The sequence below is a fragment of the Heterocephalus glaber genome, unplaced genomic scaffold (genome assembly GCF_053883595.1).
Source record: "Heterocephalus glaber isolate CG9 unplaced genomic scaffold, H.glaber_assembly_v1.0 deba00000281, whole genome shotgun sequence".
Lineage (NCBI taxonomy): Eukaryota > Metazoa > Chordata > Mammalia > Rodentia > Bathyergidae > Heterocephalus > Heterocephalus glaber.
In genome coordinates this window covers 1,841,413-1,865,252 of record NW_028258139.1, presented here as the reverse complement: position 1 = coordinate 1,865,252, position 23,840 = coordinate 1,841,413, and the positions used below count along the sequence as shown (strand labels likewise).

At 36.2% G+C, this 23,840-nt stretch overlaps 1 protein-coding gene across 4 annotated transcripts in view; it reads right to left on the bottom strand.

Moving 5' to 3' along the window:
• Atp6v1h (ATPase H+ transporting V1 subunit H) overlaps positions 1–23,840 on the bottom strand; it is a 172,177-nt gene that overhangs the window by 65,466 nt on the left and 82,871 nt on the right. For all 4 annotated transcript variants that reach the window (XM_087185499.1, XM_004837513.4, XM_004837512.3 and 1 more), the window contains 2 exons: positions 16,703–16,800; positions 7,405–7,597 (listed from right to left, as the gene is read on the bottom strand). In XM_087185499.1, the coding sequence (XP_087041625.1) occupies positions 7,405–7,597; positions 16,703–16,800 (291 nt within the window). The remainder of the gene's footprint in view (positions 1–7,404; positions 7,598–16,702; positions 16,801–23,840) is intronic.

Sequence of the window (23,840 nt, the reverse complement as noted above, 5' to 3'; positions counted from 1 at the left end):
ACTTTTCCCTTTTAACTTCCAAAATACACAGAAGGTTGTTTAAAGGAAAAGTTAAAATACTGTGCTGAAGGATTTATAATATATGTAGATAAAACAGTATGATGGAAGCATAAAAGACTGCACATTTTTTATATTTTACATAAGAGCACAGTACTGTGTTATTTTTAAATACAACAGTAAAAGTATATATATTGTGCCACAAAAACAGCCTCTAGGGAATGAAATACTACAAAAAGGAACATTTTAAAGATTAAAAGAAAAATTAAAATGACATACTTAAAAAGATTAAACCAAGCAAGAGAAAGCAAAGAACAACAACAACAACAACAAAAAGAGCAAACAAATATAGTAGATCTAAATCCAATCATACCAATAATTCCTTTAAATGTCAGTCAACTAAACACTCAGGTTAATAGGTGGAGATTATTAGAACACATAAAAAATTCATGACCCAAGTGTACATTGTCTAAAAAGAGACAAACTTTAAACGTAATGTCACAGAGTGAAATTAAAAAGATAGAAAAAGATATACCACGTAAACAAGCATAAGAAAACTGACTTGTCATGTTAATTTCAAATAAAGTATACACTGGACTGGGGCTTAGCTCAGCGGTTCCGCCGCCTGCCTCCAAAGCACAAGGACCCGAGTTCGATCCCCGGAACCAAAGGAAAAAAAAAAAAGTATACATCAAGACAAAGAGCATTATCAATGATAACGGGCACTTCACAATGAACACAAGGACATCATGAAAATATGACATTCGTAAATGTTATAACAGAACTTCAAAATCCATGAAGTGAAAATTGATCAAATTGAAGGGAGAACAAATAAACATTAGCAAGAGATTTTTACCATTCTCTCTGAAACAGGTAAAACCACTAAACAAAAAGCAGTTCACAAAACATCTAATAATACTATCAACCACCATGACCTGACATTTGTATAACACTATTTCCACCTACAAAATAGCCATTCTTTTAAAGTATACATGTCACATTCACTACAATACACTATAAACAAGTGGTGAATTTCAAAGAATTGAAATCTTACCTATAGGCTTTGGCCATACCACCCTAAATGCACCCAATCTCGTCTAAAACCCTGCATATAGATTCTGTAGCCCATAACGCAATCCAATTAAAGACCAGAGACTTTCTAATTTCTATTTGGAAACAAAACAATATTCTATGTAATCCACAGTTCAGAGAAGAAATCATAAAACCTTATCTATTTTTTTTCTAAAAGTTTTCATCTTTCCAGCTGACAAAGAATGAAAATGAAGGGAAAAACTGAAATGCGTTATGGAAAATACTTAAACTGAACTGTCAGAAACAACCTAACGTGGCAGCAACACAATTTTTTAAGACCCTAAAACTAAATGGTATCTTCATCCAACAAAATAAGTGGCTAATACAGCACAAAGATTATTTTGGCCCTCAAAAAATGTTTACTAAGAAGAGATGAAATGAAATGACAATTAAGATCTTTCACCAAAACCATGCAAAATACATGGTAAAACAATCAACTGTGGTGAAGACCAGTTTTGTTTAAATATTTTTATTAAAAAACAGAATTAATTTTTCTTTTGAGACAAGGTCTCACTATGTAGTTCAGGCTCCTTGAACTCATTATGTAGCTGAGGTTGGCCTCAAATGCATGGCAATCCTCCTGCCTCAGCCTCCTGAATGCTGGGATTACTACCACCCCTGGCAGGAACGAATTTTTATTTTTATTTTTTTGGTACTGGGGATTGAACTCAGGTCCTTGCGCTTGCGCAGCAGGCGACGAAACCACTGAGCTAAATCCCCAGCCAAGGAATGAACTTTTAAATACACAAAATCCAAGCTCAAAATTTGCATTATAAAATTCAACAGACATACAAATATTTTGTCAAACTCTTGAAAGTTTCTAAATGCTCACTCTTTCTTTTCATACTTACCCATTGCAGGCAGCTAACAGTTCACTGGACTGCACTGGTAATGCAAATCCCACTTTCAGGGACACTGTTTTAAAGGTCTAACCCCAAGATCAACAAGTCTCAGTCTTGCTAAGCTTCATCCACACCTGATATCTAATAAAAAAAGAATGAGATTCACCTGGTGCAGTGCACACACCTGTAATTCCTGCTACACAGGAAATTGATGCAGCAGGATGGTAAGTTAGAGACCAGTATGGGCAACTTAGACCCTGTCTCAAAATTAAAGGGGCTGGGAATATAGCTTAGTAGAACAATACTTGCCCAGCATGTACAAGGCCCTGAGTTCAATTCCCAATGTTGAAAAAAAAATTTTTTTAATGAAAGAAATTTAATCAGAGAGGTCTGGGCAGAATTCCTGAAATAGGTAATAAAGAATAAACCTGTGAATAGGATTTTTTTATAGCAATACACTTCTATGCCAAAGCAGTGAGCAAACATCTCCAAAAACTCAAACTAGAGCTAGCCTCTTTAAAAGGGTTATGACTATAAATTGCTTACACAGAAAGATGTACACATGCATGTCTACGAATATATGAATATGTGTCCATAGATGTGAATTAAAAGTCATGATTAATATATCTAATGAAAAGTACTCACTTTGGTGGTAACTGTTAAGCCCTCCTGATGAAAACATCAAAATTATAAAAATGTAATTTACCTTATTATCTGACTTACTATCTTATTATTTGGCTCCTGATTAAGCAAAGCCAAACATCAAGAAAACTTATAGCAGATGTAAAACTCTCTAGACAATGATGAGCTCCAATATCAGTCTCAGTCACAGCTCCAAAACATCCTAGTTAATTTAAGGAACTAGAGATTAACAAATCAATTTAACAAACAGCAATAACATTTGCAGAGACCAGGAGTTCAGCACCTACTATGAATAAGTGAGACTGACATTTTCAACAATAAAATCCATCCCATCAAATGCAAAAAATAATAATTAGAAACTGCTAGATTTGTTCAGCTTATAGCAGCTCAACACTCTTCCAGGTCTTCAGCACAAAAATTTCCTTCTGATTTTTAAGATATGGAATAAAATAACATGCCCTGACCACCCTCAATCACATCAATGAAATCTTTTTTAAAGAATATAGAGGGCTGGGGATTTAGCTCAGTGGTTCCGGTGCCTGCCTCGTAAGCACAAGGTCCCAAGTTCGATCCCCGGTACCAAAAAAAAACAAAAACAAAAAAATATATAGAAATTGGTGAATGATTCTTAAAAAGATCATTTTTTTAACCTGTTTGATGGTCTAAATCAAACGGCTTTCGTACATCCTTACAAATGGCTGAATTTCAGCCCAGTTGTATAGGCTAAAGACATTCTCGTGTCTTAAAAAATCTATTTGAGTTTCAGCCCTCAGCATATTTACATAAATAATTGCTTTAACCCAAATTTAGCACAGAGAGGTCCCAAAAAACTAGCACTTCTGACAAGGGACCAGGTCAAAATTAGCGACAATGGGAGCCCAGAAATCATCACAATACATTTCCATGTATCATTGGTAAAAACTGAAACTAAGACTAGAATCTCAGTCCGCCTCTACACTTCTTGTAGTTTTTTGAGCTACAAAGACATGACGACTTCATCAACTCATCCTCCATCAAGGGGGTTGACCCATATCTACCAACCTTGTGACTCTGCTGTATAAATTACCCCTGACAAAGGGCCTTGGTGGCAACCCACTTCCAGATCCATCCTGTTTCTCAGGAGCTATCTGATAACCTTTCCTACTCTTAACCTCCTTTGTCCTTTGAAATTCATTTTTCAATTTCAGGGGACATAAACGTTTTTCCCCATCAAGACAAAGATTTTTTAAAAATACAAAGGCACTGAGAAAAAGTATTTTGCCTTTGCACATCCTCAGTAAGTAACACACTGCTTTCATGTATTTGGTCTTCAAACAACATCAGATACATTGATGGATAGGTAAACAAAGTGACCCATGGCAGAAGGGAAGAGAGGGAGGGAGGGAGGAACAGCTGGAAAGGTAGGACTCAACTACTATCAACTAACACCTCTCTTGTTTTATACTACAGTATGAAAAGGTGCTTGCTTCCAATAAGCACTCAGTTCAACACAATAATGATCCAGAATGAAAAACAATGGAAAAGAGGAGAAACTAGTCGAGAACAAAAAACTAAAGAGTTTACAGGACATTCAGATAACAATAGCTACCATACAATACTTAAAGCAACTTATGCTGAACTTTAGATTAAATCTTAACCTGTTACCATAAAGTACTACTATCTCACTGGGTGTTGTGGTGCACCCCTGTAATCCCAGCACCAGGAGGCTGAGGCAGGAGAATCACTTCGAGTTCAAGGGCAGCCTGGGCTCCACAGTGAGTTCAAGCCAGCCTGAGCTACATAGTGAGACCTTGTCTCAAACAAAACAAAACAAAACAAAATACTACTATCTCATTTCTTCCTAAAAGTTTACAACACTACAAATATTTTCTATCTAATACTAGAAAAGTAAAGTTGTTTCTCAAAACTGAAGAAGATATATTCTGCCCAACAACAAAACAACTAGACACTGACTTCTATTTCAGCTCCTTCTCATGCTTCTATTTTACCTTAAATATCTTACTGACAAATTATGAAAAGCTTACAAGAAATTTTTGATAAATTTTTAGTCATCAACATCTTGAATAGGTATTTTAATTTCAAAAATAGCTAACACACTGAAAAGCACAAGTAAATATAAACTGAAAAACAATCCTATTCACTTTCATGTTAATTTCTTAGGAATCTGTTGATCTTTCTACTACCCAGAGTGAGAGCCACACAAAAAAATAATTCAAGGTATCTTTCTAGGATAATCTAATGGCAAAGTCATTGACTCAAGGATGACTATAGTTCCTAGTGGTTTAGTGATTATAAAATATATCTTTCTAAAAAGAGCTTTTTCAAAACTATGTTATAACAGCTTTCAATTAAGGGGGAAATAAAAGTCCAGGAAAATAAGGACTCCCGCACTCTAGTCTTGCTGTGAGATGTACTGTAATAAACTTCTTATATGTTAGTGATGTTTACATAATTATGAAAACTAGCTATCAGAGTCTCAGAGGTATACTGATTCTCAGTGTAGCAGTACCTTCAACCAAGATATGTGTCATAGGATTTTATCATCTTAATTTTAAATAAAAGAATAAAACAAAGTGGCCAAATGTCAAAAAAATTTAAATCAGCCAAAAAAGAAATCAATAAAAATTTCAATAAATTCATACCACTACTCTACTCCTATAAAAAGTTCTTCTACATTTTCTTTCAGTAGTTTTGTTCAATCTCTTGTGTAGTCCCAAATACAGTGGACTCTCAAGTTATTACCACCCTCACATATGAACAACTTGGGTTAAAACCAAAATTTTAGTTTTAACTTATGACCAAAGTCTTGAGTTACAAATCAAATGCTGGTCTTTCCTGTGTGGGGCTAATCAAGAAATCCTGGCCCAATGTCTCTCTAAGGACACTGAGATCTGCCTGGAAGAAAGTAAGGCCTAAAATTATAGAAGAGAGAGACTTTGAAGGCTGTGTAGAGGAGCCTGAGCCTTCAACTGACCCCCTGGTTGATGATATTGTCACTACAGCAGAGTCCATAGCCTTGCAGGTAGACATTGATGATGTTGAGGAACTGGCAGAGGAACACTTAGAGGAACTGTCTACAGAGGAACTTCAGCAACTTCTGGCTGAGCAATAGAGAACGGCAGGTGAAGAGCTTTCTGAAGAGAAAGGGGAGTATCAATAATCCGTGAAGCAAAGTTCTTCTGAAATAACAGAAATCCTGAAGAAATGGACAGTTACCAACATTTGTAGAGAAGACCAACCCAGACAGAGAAAAAGCCAAAATCATTGCATTCACTTGTTTAATAACAAAGTCATGTCATACTACAGAATAGTGTTAAAGAAAAGACAGAAACAGACAACCTCAGACCAGTTTTTAGTTCTGAGAAGGCTGAGACCTAGAGATCCAGAAGCAGGTTCCAGTGGGCTGCAGACTCTCCCCAGGAGAGAAAGGACACCAGGGAGCCAGACTCCTGATGTTCTTAGGAAGGGGTCTCTCCTTCCACACAGTAACCACCTTCCATCCAGCCTCCCTTCCTGAAAGCCAGAGATGTCAATGTGAATGGTGAGGACAGTATGAAATTGTCTTTTCTGGTAAACTAGGCACATTTTATAACTTTTTGGTGAATACACCAGGAAAATTATTGGTATTTCTGGTAAATTATGCACATTATACAACCCTTTTTTATTTTGAAAAGTTTAGTTAAGGAGTACCTTGGGAGGTTTGGAATCCATTATGGGTATTTCCATTATTTCTTAAGGGAAAAATAGTCTTAACTTATAACCAACTTAAGTTACAACCAGCCCTCGTGAACGAATTGAGTTTATAAGTCAAGAGTCCACTGTATATTTACTGGGGTTCTACTACATGCCAAAGATTCATTTAGTGCATATATATTTTATTAACACATGGGGATCAAAAAAGTACAGCGACAAACTTAGAAGAGATGATACTGCTGTCACTGGACACGTGAAAAAAGATCAAACATGGAGCAGCTAAGTAAATGCCACAGGCTTGGAGGCCAGCCCGAGTCCAGGGAGCCTGACCCCACTGTCCACGGCAAGTGCACTCACCACACACCTCTACGGTCACTAATGCCAACCAGGAGCCACAAAAGCATGAAGAGCAGAGAATTCAAAGGTTCTTTCTAGCTTTCGTGATTCCGTCAGCGTTTCAATGTCGACTGCCTTTCATCCGGAGTTGATGCCTTGTACGGTAAGGGGACAGAGACTACAAATTGCAAGCTCTCAAATATTTAACAGGGCTTTACATCTGGGAGTGTGATTCTGGATAATTTATACTCTTTTCTTATTTCTGTATCATTTTATCTTTAACCATAAGGCCTCTTCCTATCCCTAATACACTATCCAGGCTACCCACCCTCAGGGAGGACAGCACTCACAGCCCAGGGCGGGGCACCCTTCCTCTCACCAGTGCACTAGGAATCGATCCCAGCATCACACAGCCTAGATCCAGCCACCTCTGAAAGCCCACTTCTGGCCCCATGAGGCTTTGGGGGCCATCTAGACACAGCCATACCAAAGGATCCCCTCCATCTGAACACAGCCCATCCACATCTCTTCCCAGCCATTCCCTAAGCCGCTCATCCTGTTCATTCAGGGCTCGTCCCACCCATCCCACTTATCCAGGCCGTAACCCTAAATCAGTGGTGTTTGACTCGGCGCTCACCGAGACCCTAAGTTTGATAACCACATGGAGGACAAATAAGCTTCTCTCACTTGCTAAAAATTTAAATATAGTGCAGAAATTACTGTCCAAAATCACACACACACCCACCATCACCACCACCACCGATAACAGCAACAGCAGCAACAAAAAATACTAAGCACTTACACGGAATGCTGCAAGAATGATTCTTGTTACTTTCTCTTTGACAGACTCTTGAAGGATGTCAGAGAGAACAGGGACGATGTTGTAGCGCCGCAGGTGTTCACACATTTGAGGACTGAATGCCAGGAGCCATATTGAAAAAATCATTTGATATTGGAGTTGAAAGCCACATTTGTTACTCAAAACTCCCATTATGCTGAAAAGGAACACACAATTAGAAAACATTTAATGTGATGGCAAAAAAAAAAGAAATGAGCCATCATTCTCTTTGCAAATCTCTCTGAATTATGTCCTCAATTTCTTCTCTACCAGTAATAACTGAGAGGGCCATTCCCAGCACAGCTTCACTTACCCCTCTCTCCAAAAGCCATAAAACTTCATGAAGCAGAACCAGGGAAGCAACAAAAAAGGAAACCGAGATTTGCAAGAGCACAGGACATGAACAGAAGAAGGTGACAGACAACAGAGAATGGAAATCAACAGAAGTGGTGGCAAAACAAATGTACACCTTCAAGTCACATTTCACATCCAGAGTTCCAGCGTGGGCAACCTAGAGGATAGCTTTAAAATACAAAGGAAACTCAGAGAAAGGAGGGCATGGCTTTAGGGACCTACGGTGAGTCCAACTTTGACATATCCAATTGCAGAATCTGGAGTCAGAGAAAAGCCTCAGAAGCTTCCAGCTTTATCTCCTCCTTCACCAATGAGAAAATGAAGAAGCTCCATGGAAACGAAGGAAGTTATTCCAAGGAGATAATACACGTAACAAGACATCTTAGGAAATTTCCTGGGGAAAATGCCTATGTTCAGGCAATGAAAATCAGAAATGATCAAATAAGATCATTTAAAACAAGCAGCAGGGATAAAATGTTAACACAGTGACCTGTAATATAAACTATGGGCTTTTGTCAATAATGACGTGCCAATATTGATTCTATTGGAACAAACATATCATATCGTACAAAACTTTAATAATAAGGAGAGTTTTGGAGGGGAAGGACATCGGGCACTCCCTATACTTTCCATTTTTCTGTAAACCTAAGGCTGCTCTATTAATAAAAAGTGAAAGTTTTATGAAGTCTAATTTTACAATATAAACCTACTATTAACTTGGTAGAAGGCTTGTATCTATGCCAATTCTCCATTTTTGTGATTTATATATAGTTCTAACTTTACTAAATTTGCCTTAATTGTCTCATGCATTGGTTCTCCCTTGAATCTCCTCCAGATTGGGTTATTACATAAAACTTACTTTTTAAGATACTGATACCAGTAGCTCAAACACATAAAATCATCATTTCATGCTATCGTCATTCTACTACCTAGTCTCTTTGCTCTCCAACTTTTCCAGTTATCAAATGTCTGCACTCGGCTTTGTGATTCTATGTCTCAGACCCTGAGAACCACATCTCTGCTGTACCTGCTGCTCCCGTGAGGCTCTGCCACGGCAGTTTGGGGCTGGCTGCAAAGATGGAGAAAGAAGGAACTTTCTTCTCTTAGCTTCCTGTTCCTGTGAGCTTCACCTCAGCAACACTTTTTAACCCCAGAGGGTTAGTTCCTTCCCATGGAAGCAGCCAAATTCAGCTTCTTTTTCCAGTTCTAGCAGAACAAACGTTTTTGTGTAACTTCAGATACCAGCTGTAGTCAACTAGGTACCTTGTCAAAAGGCCTGAGTCCTTGCACTAGGCCCTTCCTCAGAGTCAGAGACATCACCATCAGAGGAGCAGAACTTCCTCCTCAGAGCTCTGAACTTCCGATTCCCTCACTCCTTGTCCAAGCTTATAAGTGTCATTGATCCAAGCCTCTGACTTTTGCTCCTCCCAGCTTTATGGGTGGTATCTGCACTTGCTACTTCCCTGATATTTCACTTATGCTTTTGTTTTGTTTTCAGAATAAATTAGTTAGCAAATATATACCTAGTTAATATTCTTCACATCAAATTATTTGTTAAAATTTTTTCTAATTTTTAAATGAACATCAGGGTAAAGAGAGCTCAGAAACAGTATACCACTGCTGAAGCCAAAGTAGAAAGGTTTCAAAGGAGTAACTGCTAACCCAATGAACACTGCAGATAAGTGTAAGGAACTTCACTGTTTAAATATAAGACAGGATTTTACTGAAAAGATGAGTCTTCTAATGGAAATATTAACCACAAGAAATACCCTAATGGAGGGATCAGGATCTTTTCCTGAAAAGGACAAGGAAGAGAAAGAAAAAAGAATGAAAATGTGTTACGTAAATGTACCAACTCCCCATAATAAATGTGATCATTATTTATTGGAAACATGTACTAATAAAGACAAATTTTTAAAAATTGTTTTAATTATCCTAATGAATCAAAATAAAGTAAGCGCCCTTTTACCAGAATAAGGAAGGGATTCACTTTAGGACAAGAACCCTGAAAACAGTGGTGCAGGAAGAAATACACACTGTAGGGACATAAAGATTCAAGATGGGGGGCCAGGGATTTAGCTCGGTGGTTCCGCCACTTGCCTCACAAGCACAAGGACCCGAGTTTGATCCCCGGTATCAAAAAAAAAAAAGATTCAAGATATACCTAAATATAGTGGCTTAACAAGTATTTGCTGAGGAACTATGTGGAGGTACAGTGCAAGGCATGGGGGATATGGTGAGAGGTAAGAATGCTGTCAAACAGCTTACAGCTTCAGGCAGTCAGAAGGCAGGTTCCCTGAGGAGGAGGCCTGTGGTGTGAATGGCATTCACCACCGTTTAGACCTCTGCTATCCCTCTCAGGACAAAAGCAAGGTACTACAAGGGGCATCACAGGGTGGGTGAAATACACTCCCACCTATGAAAAGTTTCATTTTCCAATGAAAATATGCACTTTAGCATAATGGTTGCCGACTGTGTGGCTCAGTAGCTGAGCTGGGGAATACAGGAAGGAATATTTGTGTTCAACCAATCGGCATGATGAACAGAAAGGTGTACTGACATATGTCAATGTGTGAGTTGGTGAGTTTTATTCCTTGTATGCACCGTGTTACACTTTTGTATGTTTATAATTTTTTCTATTAAATGTTTTCTTTTGATTTTTCTTGCAGAATTAGCCCAATTCGGTACAATATCACATGAAAACCCGCTTTTACAACTTTGGGAGGAGGTTAAAAGTGAGTTATCAGGTGACTTGGCTACCAATGATGGCTTGGATCATGTGAGCCGAAGAAGTTAGCAAGATATGACAGATAGAGAAGTACAGAATAAAGATCTTGATTCAGATGACGAAGAAAACAGTAATGTAAATAAATATTTGACTAGTCAAAATGCTACAAAATGGTCATGAATACCTCAATGATCCAATGCTAGAGGTAAGTCAGAAAATGTGATTAGGTTCTTGGCAGGGTTTGAAATTTACTGGATGGAAGGCCAGCACTGTGATTCAATGTTGGAAATTGTAATAGATGATATGCTACAAGATGTTGTGAAACACCCAAATAACAAAAAAGGCAAGTAAAATATTCTACATGCATCAATACTCATACTCGAAAATGTATTTATTATGACATCTCACTATTTGAAATGAGCCAGGCATGGTGGCACACGCCTGTAATCTCAGCACTCAGGAGGTGGAGGTGTAGTGGATTTTGCTGGGAGTAACCAGAAAAACTTACAGGAGACAGAGGAGCAGGGGTAAGACAACAAAATTCATTTGCTAGCAGGCCAGCCTCACAGGAACATGCCTTCAAAGACTGACCCCAGGTCACACTGGAGGTTTACATTTATTCTTTAAACTAGGTCTAGTAATGTGATTTATAGAAAGCTTAGGGTCTACGTGTACTTTTGCTCAAGAGGCATGGAGATTATTATCTTGGTGTGGACTTCTGGCTTCACTTAGGTGGGGGTTGTGGTTAGACAATGTTACAGACCTTTCCTTATCTAGTGCTATGTGTCTGCAAGTTTATGGTGGATGAAACTTCTGGTATTGTTACTCCGGGAAGCGAAGCAAATGAAGCAAGTTACAGAAGCAGAATGAAAGCAAGCAGTTATTTTACATTTTCCTTAACAGAGGCAGTGAGCTCAAGGGCAGCCTGAACTATATAGTGAGACCCTATCTCAGAAAAAAAAAGCATTCCTAGGACTGCTGTACTTAGCAAAGCATTTCTCATGGTTATGGAAGGAATGTAAAAGATTTATGGAGAAGTTGAGGCTTGTAGAATAACAATGACATTGAGATTTGGTTTCCTTCAAAATTGCCTTTAGTTTGATGACAAAACTACCCACACAGAAAGAAAAGGAACTGATAATCCGGCTGCTATCCCCTCATTGTTTGACAGCTTTGATTCAAACTGCCAAGGAATTTACACACCATCTGAATGCATGGCTACTGATGAACAGCTTGCAGCATTTCATGGTCACTATAGCTTTAGGCAGTATTTGCCAAATAAGCCTTCAAAATACAGTACAAAAATATATGCCCTGGTAGATGTGAAGACATATTATACTTTCAATTTAGAAATTTATCTTGGAACTCAGCCACCAGGTCTTTATTTGTGCAGTAATAAACCAAATGGACTTTTTGCTCCCATCTCTCAAACTAATCAGAATGTGACCTTCTACTATTGGGTTTGCCAGTTGCTCCTTGATGTCACATTTGCTAAGAGAGCACCAACTGACCAGCATAGGAACTACATGCAAGAACAAAGCGAAAATTCCCAGTGAAATGTTGCAAGTTCAAAATAGAACATTATATAATACAGTCTTTGGATTTCAGAGAGACACAGCATTGGCCTCCTATATGGTGAAAAAAACCAAACTGGTACGGCTGATGGCAAGATTGAGAAAGATACCTCAACACAAATGAAGCTAGAGATGGGAACTTTTCACAGCAAAACCAAAGGCAGGGTGGATGTTGATGAGTTATACAGCAACTATGATGTCATTCCAATACAAAGCACTGGGCAAGTGACTGTGTTTTACTGGAACCTAAACATGTCTAGCATAAATAGTGTCACAGTTTACAAAGGAAATAAGTGCAAAATATTGAGGAGAAATTTTCTTAGAGGGTTGAAACTAGAACTGATACAAGATCACTTACAGCAGAGGAAAAACAAAATGTTTTTGCCCAAAGAACTACACAAAAAAATTCTGAAGCAAATTGGAGAATTGACAGGTGAACAGGCAGGCACAATGTCACAAAGACTTACTAGGACAATAGAAGAACAAAAAGACATCAACCATGCCCTTAAAAGAAGGACAAGAAAGCAAAACATATATTGCATGGAACGATGTGTCAGTGTGTTGTGTATAGAACATGCAGTTTTCATCTGCGAAGACTGCCTTGAGTGTGGCAATTGAAGCAAAAATGATTTCTGTCACAGGCTTTCGTTTGTATTTTATTGCTGTTCACATAGGAATTTACTTCTGCTGTTTTTTAAGTTTTGTAATCAACCATGCAGTTTACCCTGAAAATGCTGATGTGTATTCTAAACACTCACTGCATATTAAAAATTTAATATTTTGATATTTTATTTTCCTGTTAAGTACACATTGTTTAATATAATAAAACTCATAAAATTAAAATTAATAATTCATCAATAGAAATACTTCTAAAAATAAACATATGCACCATAATGCACATATCACAGACATTTGCCGTGATGTCCCCCATCAGCAGACTACATATCTGCAAGCGTCGTGTAACTTTCTAAATCAACTTCATCACAAAATGAAGTTGTAGAACCCTAAAGGCTAGTTTTGCTGGGTTTTAATACTTTCTGACCAGATAAATAAACTTCTTAAAAAGAAAGGACATACACCTTATATCCCCTACAGTTAATAGCGTGACATTATCCAGAAAGCTTAGTAAGTAAAATAAGTGTCACCTTCAAGATTAAAAAGAAATCCAAAATCACTATTAGTATTCTGCTTTATTTTTTAATTACAGATTTTTCTTTTAATCAAACCAGCTTAGTGAGGAGAGAGACAGAATAGCTGGTTTACGGCTAACAGACATTTTTAGTATTAGAGCTGCTACCCTGCAAAGCCATAAGCACCTCACACCTCATCCTGCAACATCGCCCAGCAAGGTAAAGTTTCAACTATTTTTTAGAAGTTTCACCTTTAAACTTTGTGTTACTTTATACTTTCAAAATACTTAAAATTGAAGGGTATAAATGTTCACGAATGCTGGATAAATTTGAGGAGGTAATTACTCCCAGGAAGCACCCACCTTTGGCTCTAATACTTTTTTTTTTTGGTACCGGGGATCGAACTCGGGTCCTTACACTTGTGAGACAGGCAGCAGAACCACTGAGCTAAATCCCCGGCCCTCTAATACTTTTTAATGGTCATACTATGACCAAAAAATGTAGTGAATGCTTAAAAGTATTTAATACTTTAAAAATGTATTACAGTGAAAGACACTGACATGAATCCCCCCACTCTTTCTCATGTCAAACACTCTTATCCCAGTGCTCTTGCCACTTTCTGAAGCAGTTCTGGAAGTCTTCTTTCATGAATGTCTTTAGTTGCACTGTTATGGTTGCTTTGATGTCCTGAATCAATTCAAAACACTTACCTTTCATGGTCATTTTTATTTTGGGGAAGAGCCAGAAATTGCACGGTGCCAGATCTGGTGACTAAGGTGGATGACCACATATAATGTCTTTATGACCTTGCCTTTCCATTCAGCAGCACTATTCGCTGTACTGTTTAGGGCACACCTCACAAAGACACAAAAGAGCACTTCGAGGATTATTTCAGAAAGTACCAAGAATGACAGGATAAGTATACTTGAAGCAAGGGGAAGTATCTTGAAGGGGATTCATGGCAATGTGTCTTTTTACTGTAATAAATTCTTTTTAATTTAAACATTCACCATATATTTCAATCACAACTCATAAACCTTTAGTCTGCCTAGAAAAATCAACAATATACAACATAATGAAAACTACAGTTTTCATCTTACATAGGTACATAATTATCCAGAAACCGTATTGCATTGTGCATATAATAGGCTAATTCACCAAAAAAGTGTTAGCAGACTAATTTTGGGGGGGGGGGGGGTACTGGGGATCGAACGCAGGACCTTACACTTGCAAGGCAGGCATGGTGCCACTGAGCTAAATCCCTGGCCCCTAAAATGTACTGAGATTTTAAAACATTATTTTTCTTTCATCAAACAAGATATACTTGAAATTTTTTTTCTCCTCACATTATTCCTGCTTGTTATTTGAGAAGCCCAACGAATGTTTTCAATGCAAAGCAAAAGAAATGAAAAAGTAGAACATATATTTTATTTCTGAAAAAATGAAAAGATTATGTGGCTTTCTTCTAAATTGTTACCTATCAGCAAGTTAAGACCTTACACCTGTATTAATACCTGTTCACAACCTTGATCTTGGTACTAACCTCCAGATATATAAGAAATAAATTTCTGCTGTTTATAAACCACCCAGGCTATACTATTTTGGTTCAGAGAGATATTTTCCTCCCAGGAGTCTGGAATTTTAATGCACTACAGGCAAATGTGCCTATGTAACTAATCTTCAGTAAACCCTTAGAACATGAGTCTGTAATAGATTTCCTAGACAAAAACCTCACACAAATATTGCACTTCCACTGCTGGGAGGACGATGCCCTCAGTATAACAAACCTCATGGGAGGGAGAGAACAGGAAGAAGCCTGCACACCTACACATGGATTCTTCTTAACTCTGCCTGTGTCTTTGTTCCTTATGACCCTTTGTCCCTTATGACCCAGCTATGAATCCTTACTATGTCTTTATAATATTTCTTAGCTGTAAATACCAGCTGCTGATGCCTATGAGTCTAATGAATTTCTTGACACAGAATAAACATAGCTGAGAATTCAGAACTTTTTGTTTGCTAACCATAATGCCAATTTACAAAGGACAATATCTCCATAATTAAGTAAATTAATTAGAAGATGAAAGCAAAGAAAGAAATAGCATTCTATTCTTTAACACTAATGGTGAAATTGGTCATATAAATGAATCTTAAACTGTAAATCTTTAGATGACTGCATAATACAAGTATTTTCTCAAATTCAAGAGTGAATGATTGAGTAATATATTTTTCTAAGTAGAAAAAGAAAATACAATATTCTCATCAAGTTGACATTCAACAAGAAAGATTTCAAGAAAATATTTTGTAACAAGAACCTGGACCATTTTGCTCAAGGACATGTAGTGATTTTCTTTCATCGTTTATGATTTTATGCATCTAAGCTTACTTATTACAACAAAATTTGCTATGTTTAAATTCTTACTAAAATTTCTAATAGTTTCACTTTCTCTTTATTCGTCATTCTGTTAATTTTTCATAAAAAGACAAAATATTCATTTTTAAGGATCTATTGGACTAGATAAAAACTATAATAAAAATTTTTATTGGAGACTGAGGATTAAATAATTATGAATAGATTGAAAATTTGCAATTAAAACAAGAATAATTATTAACTTAGTCGATGAAAAAAATTATTTGTGACAATTTAAATCCAATTCCTAAGAATAGCCATTTGCATAAGTAACACACTCTAAGAAAGTGCACACACATGTTTACCAAGGAGATCTGGAATATTCACACCCTTTCACAGCCATTTCCCTACACTGAAAGACTCTGATAATACATGTATCATTCAATCACTTCTCACTCTATATCCTTGCTCACCAGGCAATCTACTATCAATACTGTAGCTTCCTGTACAGACTTTCCAACAACAAAAAAAACCCCTCACTAACAAAAGGGCATTTGGAAAAAAAAAACAAAAACAAAAGGGCATTTGGTTTAAAAAACAGTTAAGTCTCTCTTTATGAAATAAATTGGCTTTCCAGTGATGAAACAAAATCCAATGTTCATTTTGGGGTTTTTTAGGGGGGTTTTTTTGGTTGTATAAGTTTATTAATCCTAGTAGGCAGCTCCTCAAATTTTGTATACCTACCAAGGACTCTACAAAGAATGGGCTAAATTATATGGCATTAGAAAGTTTATACTCATTCTTTTCTGGGTAAGATCTTTCCTTACGGATATTACCAACACTGACTGCAAAATAATTTTGTAATTGTTATGTATCCTGAGTACATGGAATTTGTTCTGTCTGGTATTAGGCTCTTAGGAGGCCTTACACAGTTAGACAACTACAGCTCAAGCAAGGGGGAATGTTCAGTTTGATAGTAATTGGCTTCTAAGAAGGGTAGTATAGTTCACTGTTAGGCAGATATTTAAAATATACTTTTACATGATTAAATGTATTAATTTCTTTGAAAATGTCAATGAGGAATACTTTTACATGTTTTTCTACATTAAAAGTAAAAGGCACTCACCAGTTTACCCCATCTGCTTCCACCCAGGCAAAGCGGTACTCATTGACCCGGAGCATCAGCTGCAGACATCCGGCAACACACTGCACATATTGAGAACTCTATACAAGAAGAAGTCCACAGTTTTAAAGTTGGAAACTATTCCAAGTTATGAGATCATAACACATATTCCTATATGAAAAGTTTGATTTTTCACCAGAATTTGCTAACATTAGAGCATCCAAAATTCCCTTTGCAAAAGCTGATCCTCAAGTTTGCTTATATCTCTACTTCTTACAAATGAAGATGATTTTGTCTCTCAAACCAAATCTACATGATTCAAGACTACTTAACACACATATTTAGGAAAATCAAGGAACAAAGTAGTTAATATCTTGATGTAATTTGATGAATAAGCACATTGCCTTGTATCATTTCACACACCTCTGAATAGCAGCACTATAGAGAGAAATCCAGCTTCTACATAATCATACAAATATAAAAGAAAAACAATAAAAATGACAAAAGAAAGAGTGGATGCTTTGAGACGGGCTTATACCTAACTTTAGCCAAATTAACCTTTCCAATACAATACTCAGTTTCTTCACCCTTAATGAGGACAACACTGCCAAGTACACTAAAAGAATATTGCTAGTAAGGCTGGGGATTTAGCTCAGTGGTTATGCCGCCTGCCTTGCAAGTGCAAGGACCCAAGTTCAATCCCCGGTACCAAAAAATAAATAAATAAAAATATTGCTAGATTTAAGGAAACTAATTCATTTAGCATACAACTAGACATATTGTGGGAACTCAAAAGAAACTTCCAAAATGTCTAATTAAACACTTGTAAAAGGTAATCCATGATTTTTTAAACTGTTCATTCAATAGCACTGTCTCACAGAAATTGTGTTATGCACTATCTGAAACTTGAAATAAATAGGAATCATATTCCTTAAAATTGCAATCCCCTCCATTTTATCAAATCTAATTAGAAACACCAGGCCTGGACCCTTCTCTAAATTTTTACAAGGAGCCTTATGTCTTTAAGAAGTGGAGAGACAAAAGGAAATTTCAGACTCTAGTCTTCATAAAGAATATGGTAATAGAGCTGGGGATTTAGCTCAGTGGTTCTGCCACCTGCCTTGCAGGCACAAGGTCCCAAGTTCAATCCCCTGTACCAAAAAAAAATATATATGGTAATAAAAAATTTTAAAGAATCACAGACATTATAAAAATTCACAAAACCTAACATACCCAATTACCACTACTAAACTTTTCCAATTTAAACATTTTTTTAAAAAACTAACACTTCCAAGAAATTCTGAGCACTCAAATACAAAAACATAATGATGTAAGTACATTTGGTAGAAACAGTCAAATGTTATAAAGAAAAACTCATCTTATGCCCTATCTAAAAGTAGTAAACATTGTTTATACAATACATCCACATATTGCTTCTCAGCCTTTTTGGCTAAGATCAAGTGTAACATATCCACATAACTCAAAACATTAGCAGAACTTAAAACATTAGCAACAATTAATGACAAAAAGAATGGTGCATTGGGGGGCCAGGGATTTAGCTCAGTGGTTCCAGTGCCTGACTCGCAAGCACAAGGTCCCGAGTTTGATCCCTGGTACCAGAAAAAAAAAAAAAAAGGTGCATTTTCAGCTGTAAAATAATTTTTCATAATGTAAAAAATATGCATTTTTCAATTAAGTCAGAAGAAAGAAACGGTTAGTGAAGAAGAGGAACTCCATCTTTCTTGTTTAGAAACAACCTGAGCAAGAGTTCTAGACATAAATGAATAAAGAACCAACCGAGGACATTCTCTTATTCTATGTATCATCAATTTCCTAACTCAAAAATATCTTGGTCCACTGTACGTCTTTTCTGCACCCATTCACCATGCTACGTTGAGGTGTGTAGTACAAGTGTGGATTCTTGGCTGTCAGTTACAGCATCAATGTTCACATTATGAAAGAACTTATGTAAAGTACCGACCGGTCCTACAGCTGACAGTACTCTTCTATTGGGCACAAAAAGAAAGTTCTCATAGCACTCCAGAGATTATTCTCAAAGCATAAAGTGACATAAGCATGGCTGACTAAATTCTAGTAGAGTCCATCAGTTTTTGCCTTTCACTTAAGTCTTACTAGTTTCTATCAACTATTCAATGATTTTTGAAAGAAAATAACCAGTCTTAGAGCAAACCACCAGTCCCCATCTCTAATCCTACAGAAGTGCAATTTAATAGTGCTAAAGAAAATCACACAACCATGCAAAACCATAGGCATTCTCTGTCATTCCCAAGACACACTCATTACTCTCTACTATTCTCTTCCCTCACTCTCAGCATGTAACAGAAATAGAGACCATTTGTTAGAGAGATTCATTCAGCTACAAACATCTCACCCCCAAGCTGATTCACATTTCCAGCCCTTGTTACTGTTCCCTCACATAAGACAGCCCTTGCTGGGTCTATATCCTGCTTCCACATCATGCTCCACCAATCAGACTCTTCTCTTATAGGTTCAGTCCCTTCTTCCTTACACTTTCCCAGGACAGCCTGAGCAAACCTGAGAAGCCATATGAACCCCTTTGTCGTACAGTATCAAAGGACCCTGTGCTTCTCTCTTTTAGGTGGCGTACTTTACTGAATAATCAACTGTGCAATTACTTATTTAATGTCATCTTCCCAGGCACAATGTTAGCCCTCTGAAAGTAGGAATCACAACTATCTTGTTCAGTATTATACTTTCAGCACCGTGTATTATAATTAGGAAGCATTCAAAAAATTTTTCTTGAATGAACAAACAAAAGAAAGTACAAATAAACTCTGCCTTACACTAATTCCAAATGAATGGCATCATTATAGATAAGATGAAATGGTCTAAAGGTCTAAAAATTTGCACAAAACTTCTATACTGACAATAAGCAATACTGCAGAAATACACACAATATAGCACTATTACCATATCCCATTTTAGAGCCAAGATTTAATCCAATTGATTGTTAAAAGTATTTCCTAAAGCAATTATATACCTTATAAAGTTGCCCTATTTTTTTTTAAATTTAAGTCATCTAAATCTGAGAACAAATATAAATTACTAAATCAACTCTGAGTTTACTCTATGTTATCCTATTTTACTAGGAAATATTTATGGTGGTAAGGGCTCATTTAGCTAATTTCCATTCAAATCACTAACGTAATTTATTTCTTCAGTAAGAAATTATGATCTGTATTTGAACTGAATTATCTAGAATATATTCAAACAAAAAGATGTAAAGTGTTATTGAAACCAGAAAAGGACACAAGAAAAAAAAAAGTCTAGATCAGTATCCTTGATGAATACAGATGCAAAAATCGTCACTAAGATTCTTCCAAAGAGAAGCTAACAACACATTAAAAAGAACATATACTATTATCAAACTGGTTTCATTCCACGGATGCAAGGGTGGTTCAATATATGCAAATTAATAAACATAATACACCACATATATGCAATAAAGATAATAATGACATGATTATCTCAATTGATTCAGAAAGATTTCAACAAAATTCAATATACCATCATGCTAAAAGCCCTAAAGGAACTAGATATTAAAAGATCATTCCTCCATATAGTAAAGACATATGACAAACCCACAGGCAATATCACTTTGAATGAGGAAAAACTGAAAGCATTTCCTCTAAAATCCAGAAAAAGACTAGGATGTTCACTTGCGGAACAAAATAATTGTTCAGTTTTAGCTAGAGCAATTACAGAAGAAAGAAAGAAGAGATACAAGGAAGAAAGAAAAAAGTCAAATTGTCACTGTTTACAAATTACAAGATCCTATACTTAGAAGACCCTAAAGACTCCACCAAAAGACTTTTAGAGCTGATAAATGAATTCAGCAAAGTTGAAGCGTATAAAACCAACACTGAAAGATCAAGAGCTCTGCAATATACCAATAATGGACCAGCTGAGAAATCAGGAAAACAATTCCATTCAGAATAGCTTTGAAAAAAATACCCACAGATTGATCTAATCAAGTCTTTTTATTGTAAGACTTTTACAATAAAAATTTCAGAATACTGAAGAAAGAAATTGAAGAAGATGATAGAAAGACCTCCTACACATGGACTGGCAGAATTAGTACTGTCAAAATGAATACATTACCAAAAGCAATCCATAGATTCAACAGTTCCTGTCAAGATACCATGATCTTCTTCACAGAACTAGGAAAAACAATCCTAAAATCCATATGGAAACACAAACACAAAAGACTAAGAATAGCTATAGCAGTCCTAAGCAAAAACAGCAAGGCTAAAGGCAACACAAAACCAAATTTCAAATTATAAGATAAAAGCATAGTAACAAAAAACAGCATAGTACTGCATTAAAAAAAAAAAAAGACACACAGAACAATGGAACAGAATAAAGAACATAGAAACCCAGCGAACTTCACCCATCTAATTCTGGATAAAGGATCCAAAAGTACAGGTTGGTGCCTCTTTAACAAATGATCCTGGGAAAACTGTATAACCTTAATTTTTTAGTCAATGGTAAAAAGTAGCTGTCAGTTACTCTTATTTTTTTCATGTGAGCTTTCAAAGTTAGCAATTACAATATTCACTATTCTTCATTTTTAAAAATAGTGAGTCTTAAGTGGGCAACTTTTCTCACCCTTGAGCTAGTGTTCTTCACACTGTCTCATGTCGGCTGAGAACTTGTCACAACCTGTGCCCCTGTTCAATAAACCTCAGTGATAGAGAAAACAAAACTATTTTTACTTCAACACACTTAAGAGAATATCATTACACAAATTTTCCAATGTTGCTGAAAGTTCAAACTCTTACTGTATTACAGTAGCGCAATTACATCATACGGAAACTACCAACTGACAGAATTCCTTTCTTCATGAATATGATCTCAGAGATCCATAATCTGCAGAATTACAAAGTAATTCAAGAACTGAAGAATCAAAAAATAAATAGCAATTACAGATAAACATAAAAACAGTAATACTGCATCAAACTACTATTCTGAAAGTGTTTACAATTTTCAATATTCACCTTGATAATGCTACAATTTAAGTGCAAATCAAATTAAAAAGAATGGGAAAGGGATCAATAGATGGAGGGAAGGGAGAGAGAAGAGAAAGAGGATGAAAAAAGGAATTAAGATATTTTACGTACATGTACCAACTCCATACAAGGAATGTAATCATTATATACAGCAAACACATACTATTAAAAAAGAAAGACCATAATGATCTAAATTTTGGATTTGTGAGCTCTTGAGAAAACAAGAGCTACACTGTAGTATAGAGTACAGTCCTACAGATACACAGTGAAGGTACTTAGTACAGAGGTATCATTCAAACATGAATTCCAGAAACATATAACTAAAATAAGTTTCAGAAACCAGTTTTGCATAAAATGGAAGGATGCTGATTAACAGTCCCAGGATGTTTCATGACTATCAAACGACTCTTTCCTCTTAGACCGAAAAGGCAAGTATGCATATATGACCATAAATGTGATTTTTTGCTTTTATCAGTAGGACAGTCACTTAATGCCTAGAAAATGAAAAGTACAGAATGTTCACAGCAAAATTATTCACAAAGACAAAAGGAAAGGAAGAAGAAAACGAGGACGTGAACACTGAAACAGGAATCAGAAGTTCTGCTGCATTATCTTGAACAAATCACATAACCTTTTCAAAATTGTTTTACTATCAACAAAGGAAAATAATGCCAGCCATAGCACTACCAAACTAAAATAACAGAAAACAATGCCAGATAATTATGAGGTATTCATCACCTGATATTCAGGAACTAAAATGCATATAGCCAAAAATTCTCTTGAAGTTGGCTTTCAAAGCAGATCCTACAGTCAATATTCATAAAATACCTACAGTAAATTAAGAGATAGTCTTACAAAAAGTGATTTCTAAAAAAAAAAAAAGTGATTTCTATAATTGAAAAAATATATAAATCTTCAAGTACTCCTTTCAATATAATTTTCTTAAACATAGTGCAATTACATGACTATTGGGAAAGTTTATTACAAGGAACAACTTGTTGATACAACTAAAGGAACATGATTTTCTTTAAAAATTGTTGCTTTATAAACAACTTCCGAGAACACATCAAATACCTGGTATTAGGTTCCTTATTATTATCTTACTACTTTCAAAATGGCATGTAAAAGAAAATCTTGTACTCAATATTTTATTTAATTTTCTTTTCCATTCCCAGAATGCATCTCCAGGCAATCCTTTAAAAGATCTATCAGAAAAACAAAAGTCATAGGTTCTTATCTTTTTTCTTTTCTTAATATTCATTCTGTACTTATACAATTTAAAGATTACCAATGTATAAAAGTGTTATATTTGTGATAACAATATACAAATGCAATGAAACACTGTAATGATTAGTGTTGGCAACTTGGTTTGGATTGCAAAACGTCTAGAAAATTAGTAAAGGACACTTCTGAAATGTCTCTGAGGATGTTTCCTGTGATTACTGGTATATGAAATAGTAAACTAAACAGAGACCCTCCCTTAATATGAGTGGCCCCATCCAACTAAGGTGAGGGCTGAGACAGAACTAAAGCAGAAGGGCCTGGGCATGGTGGTACACGCCTGTAATCGCAGAACTTGGGAGGCTAAGACAGGAGGATTGCTCTGAATTTGAGGCTACCCTGGGCTCCACAGTGAGTTCAAGACTAGCTGAACTACATAGTGAGACCCTGTCTCAAAAAAATAAAAATAAGCCACACCTGCCTCGTAAGTGCAAGGTCCTAAATTCAATCCCCAGTACAAAAAAAAAATTAAATTAAAATAAAAGTTAATTAATTAATAAGAAAGCAGAAGGAAGAAGCCCAGGCTTCTTCCTACAGGCTAGCTCTATGCAACCAAGAGATGAGCCCCTTAGCTTCAACATATCTTTTTGCCATGATGTTCTGCCTTGCCTTAGGCCCAAAGAAATGTAGTAAGCCAAACATGGACTGAAACCATGACTCAAAATAAACTTTTCCTCCTGGCATTTAGAACCCCAAATAGACATGACAGAAAAGAACCTCCCCATGTGTATTAGTTACTTTTCTCATTGCTGAGACAAAATACCTGACACCCAAAGTTGAAGGAGGAAAGCTCAAAGTTTGTAGAGGTT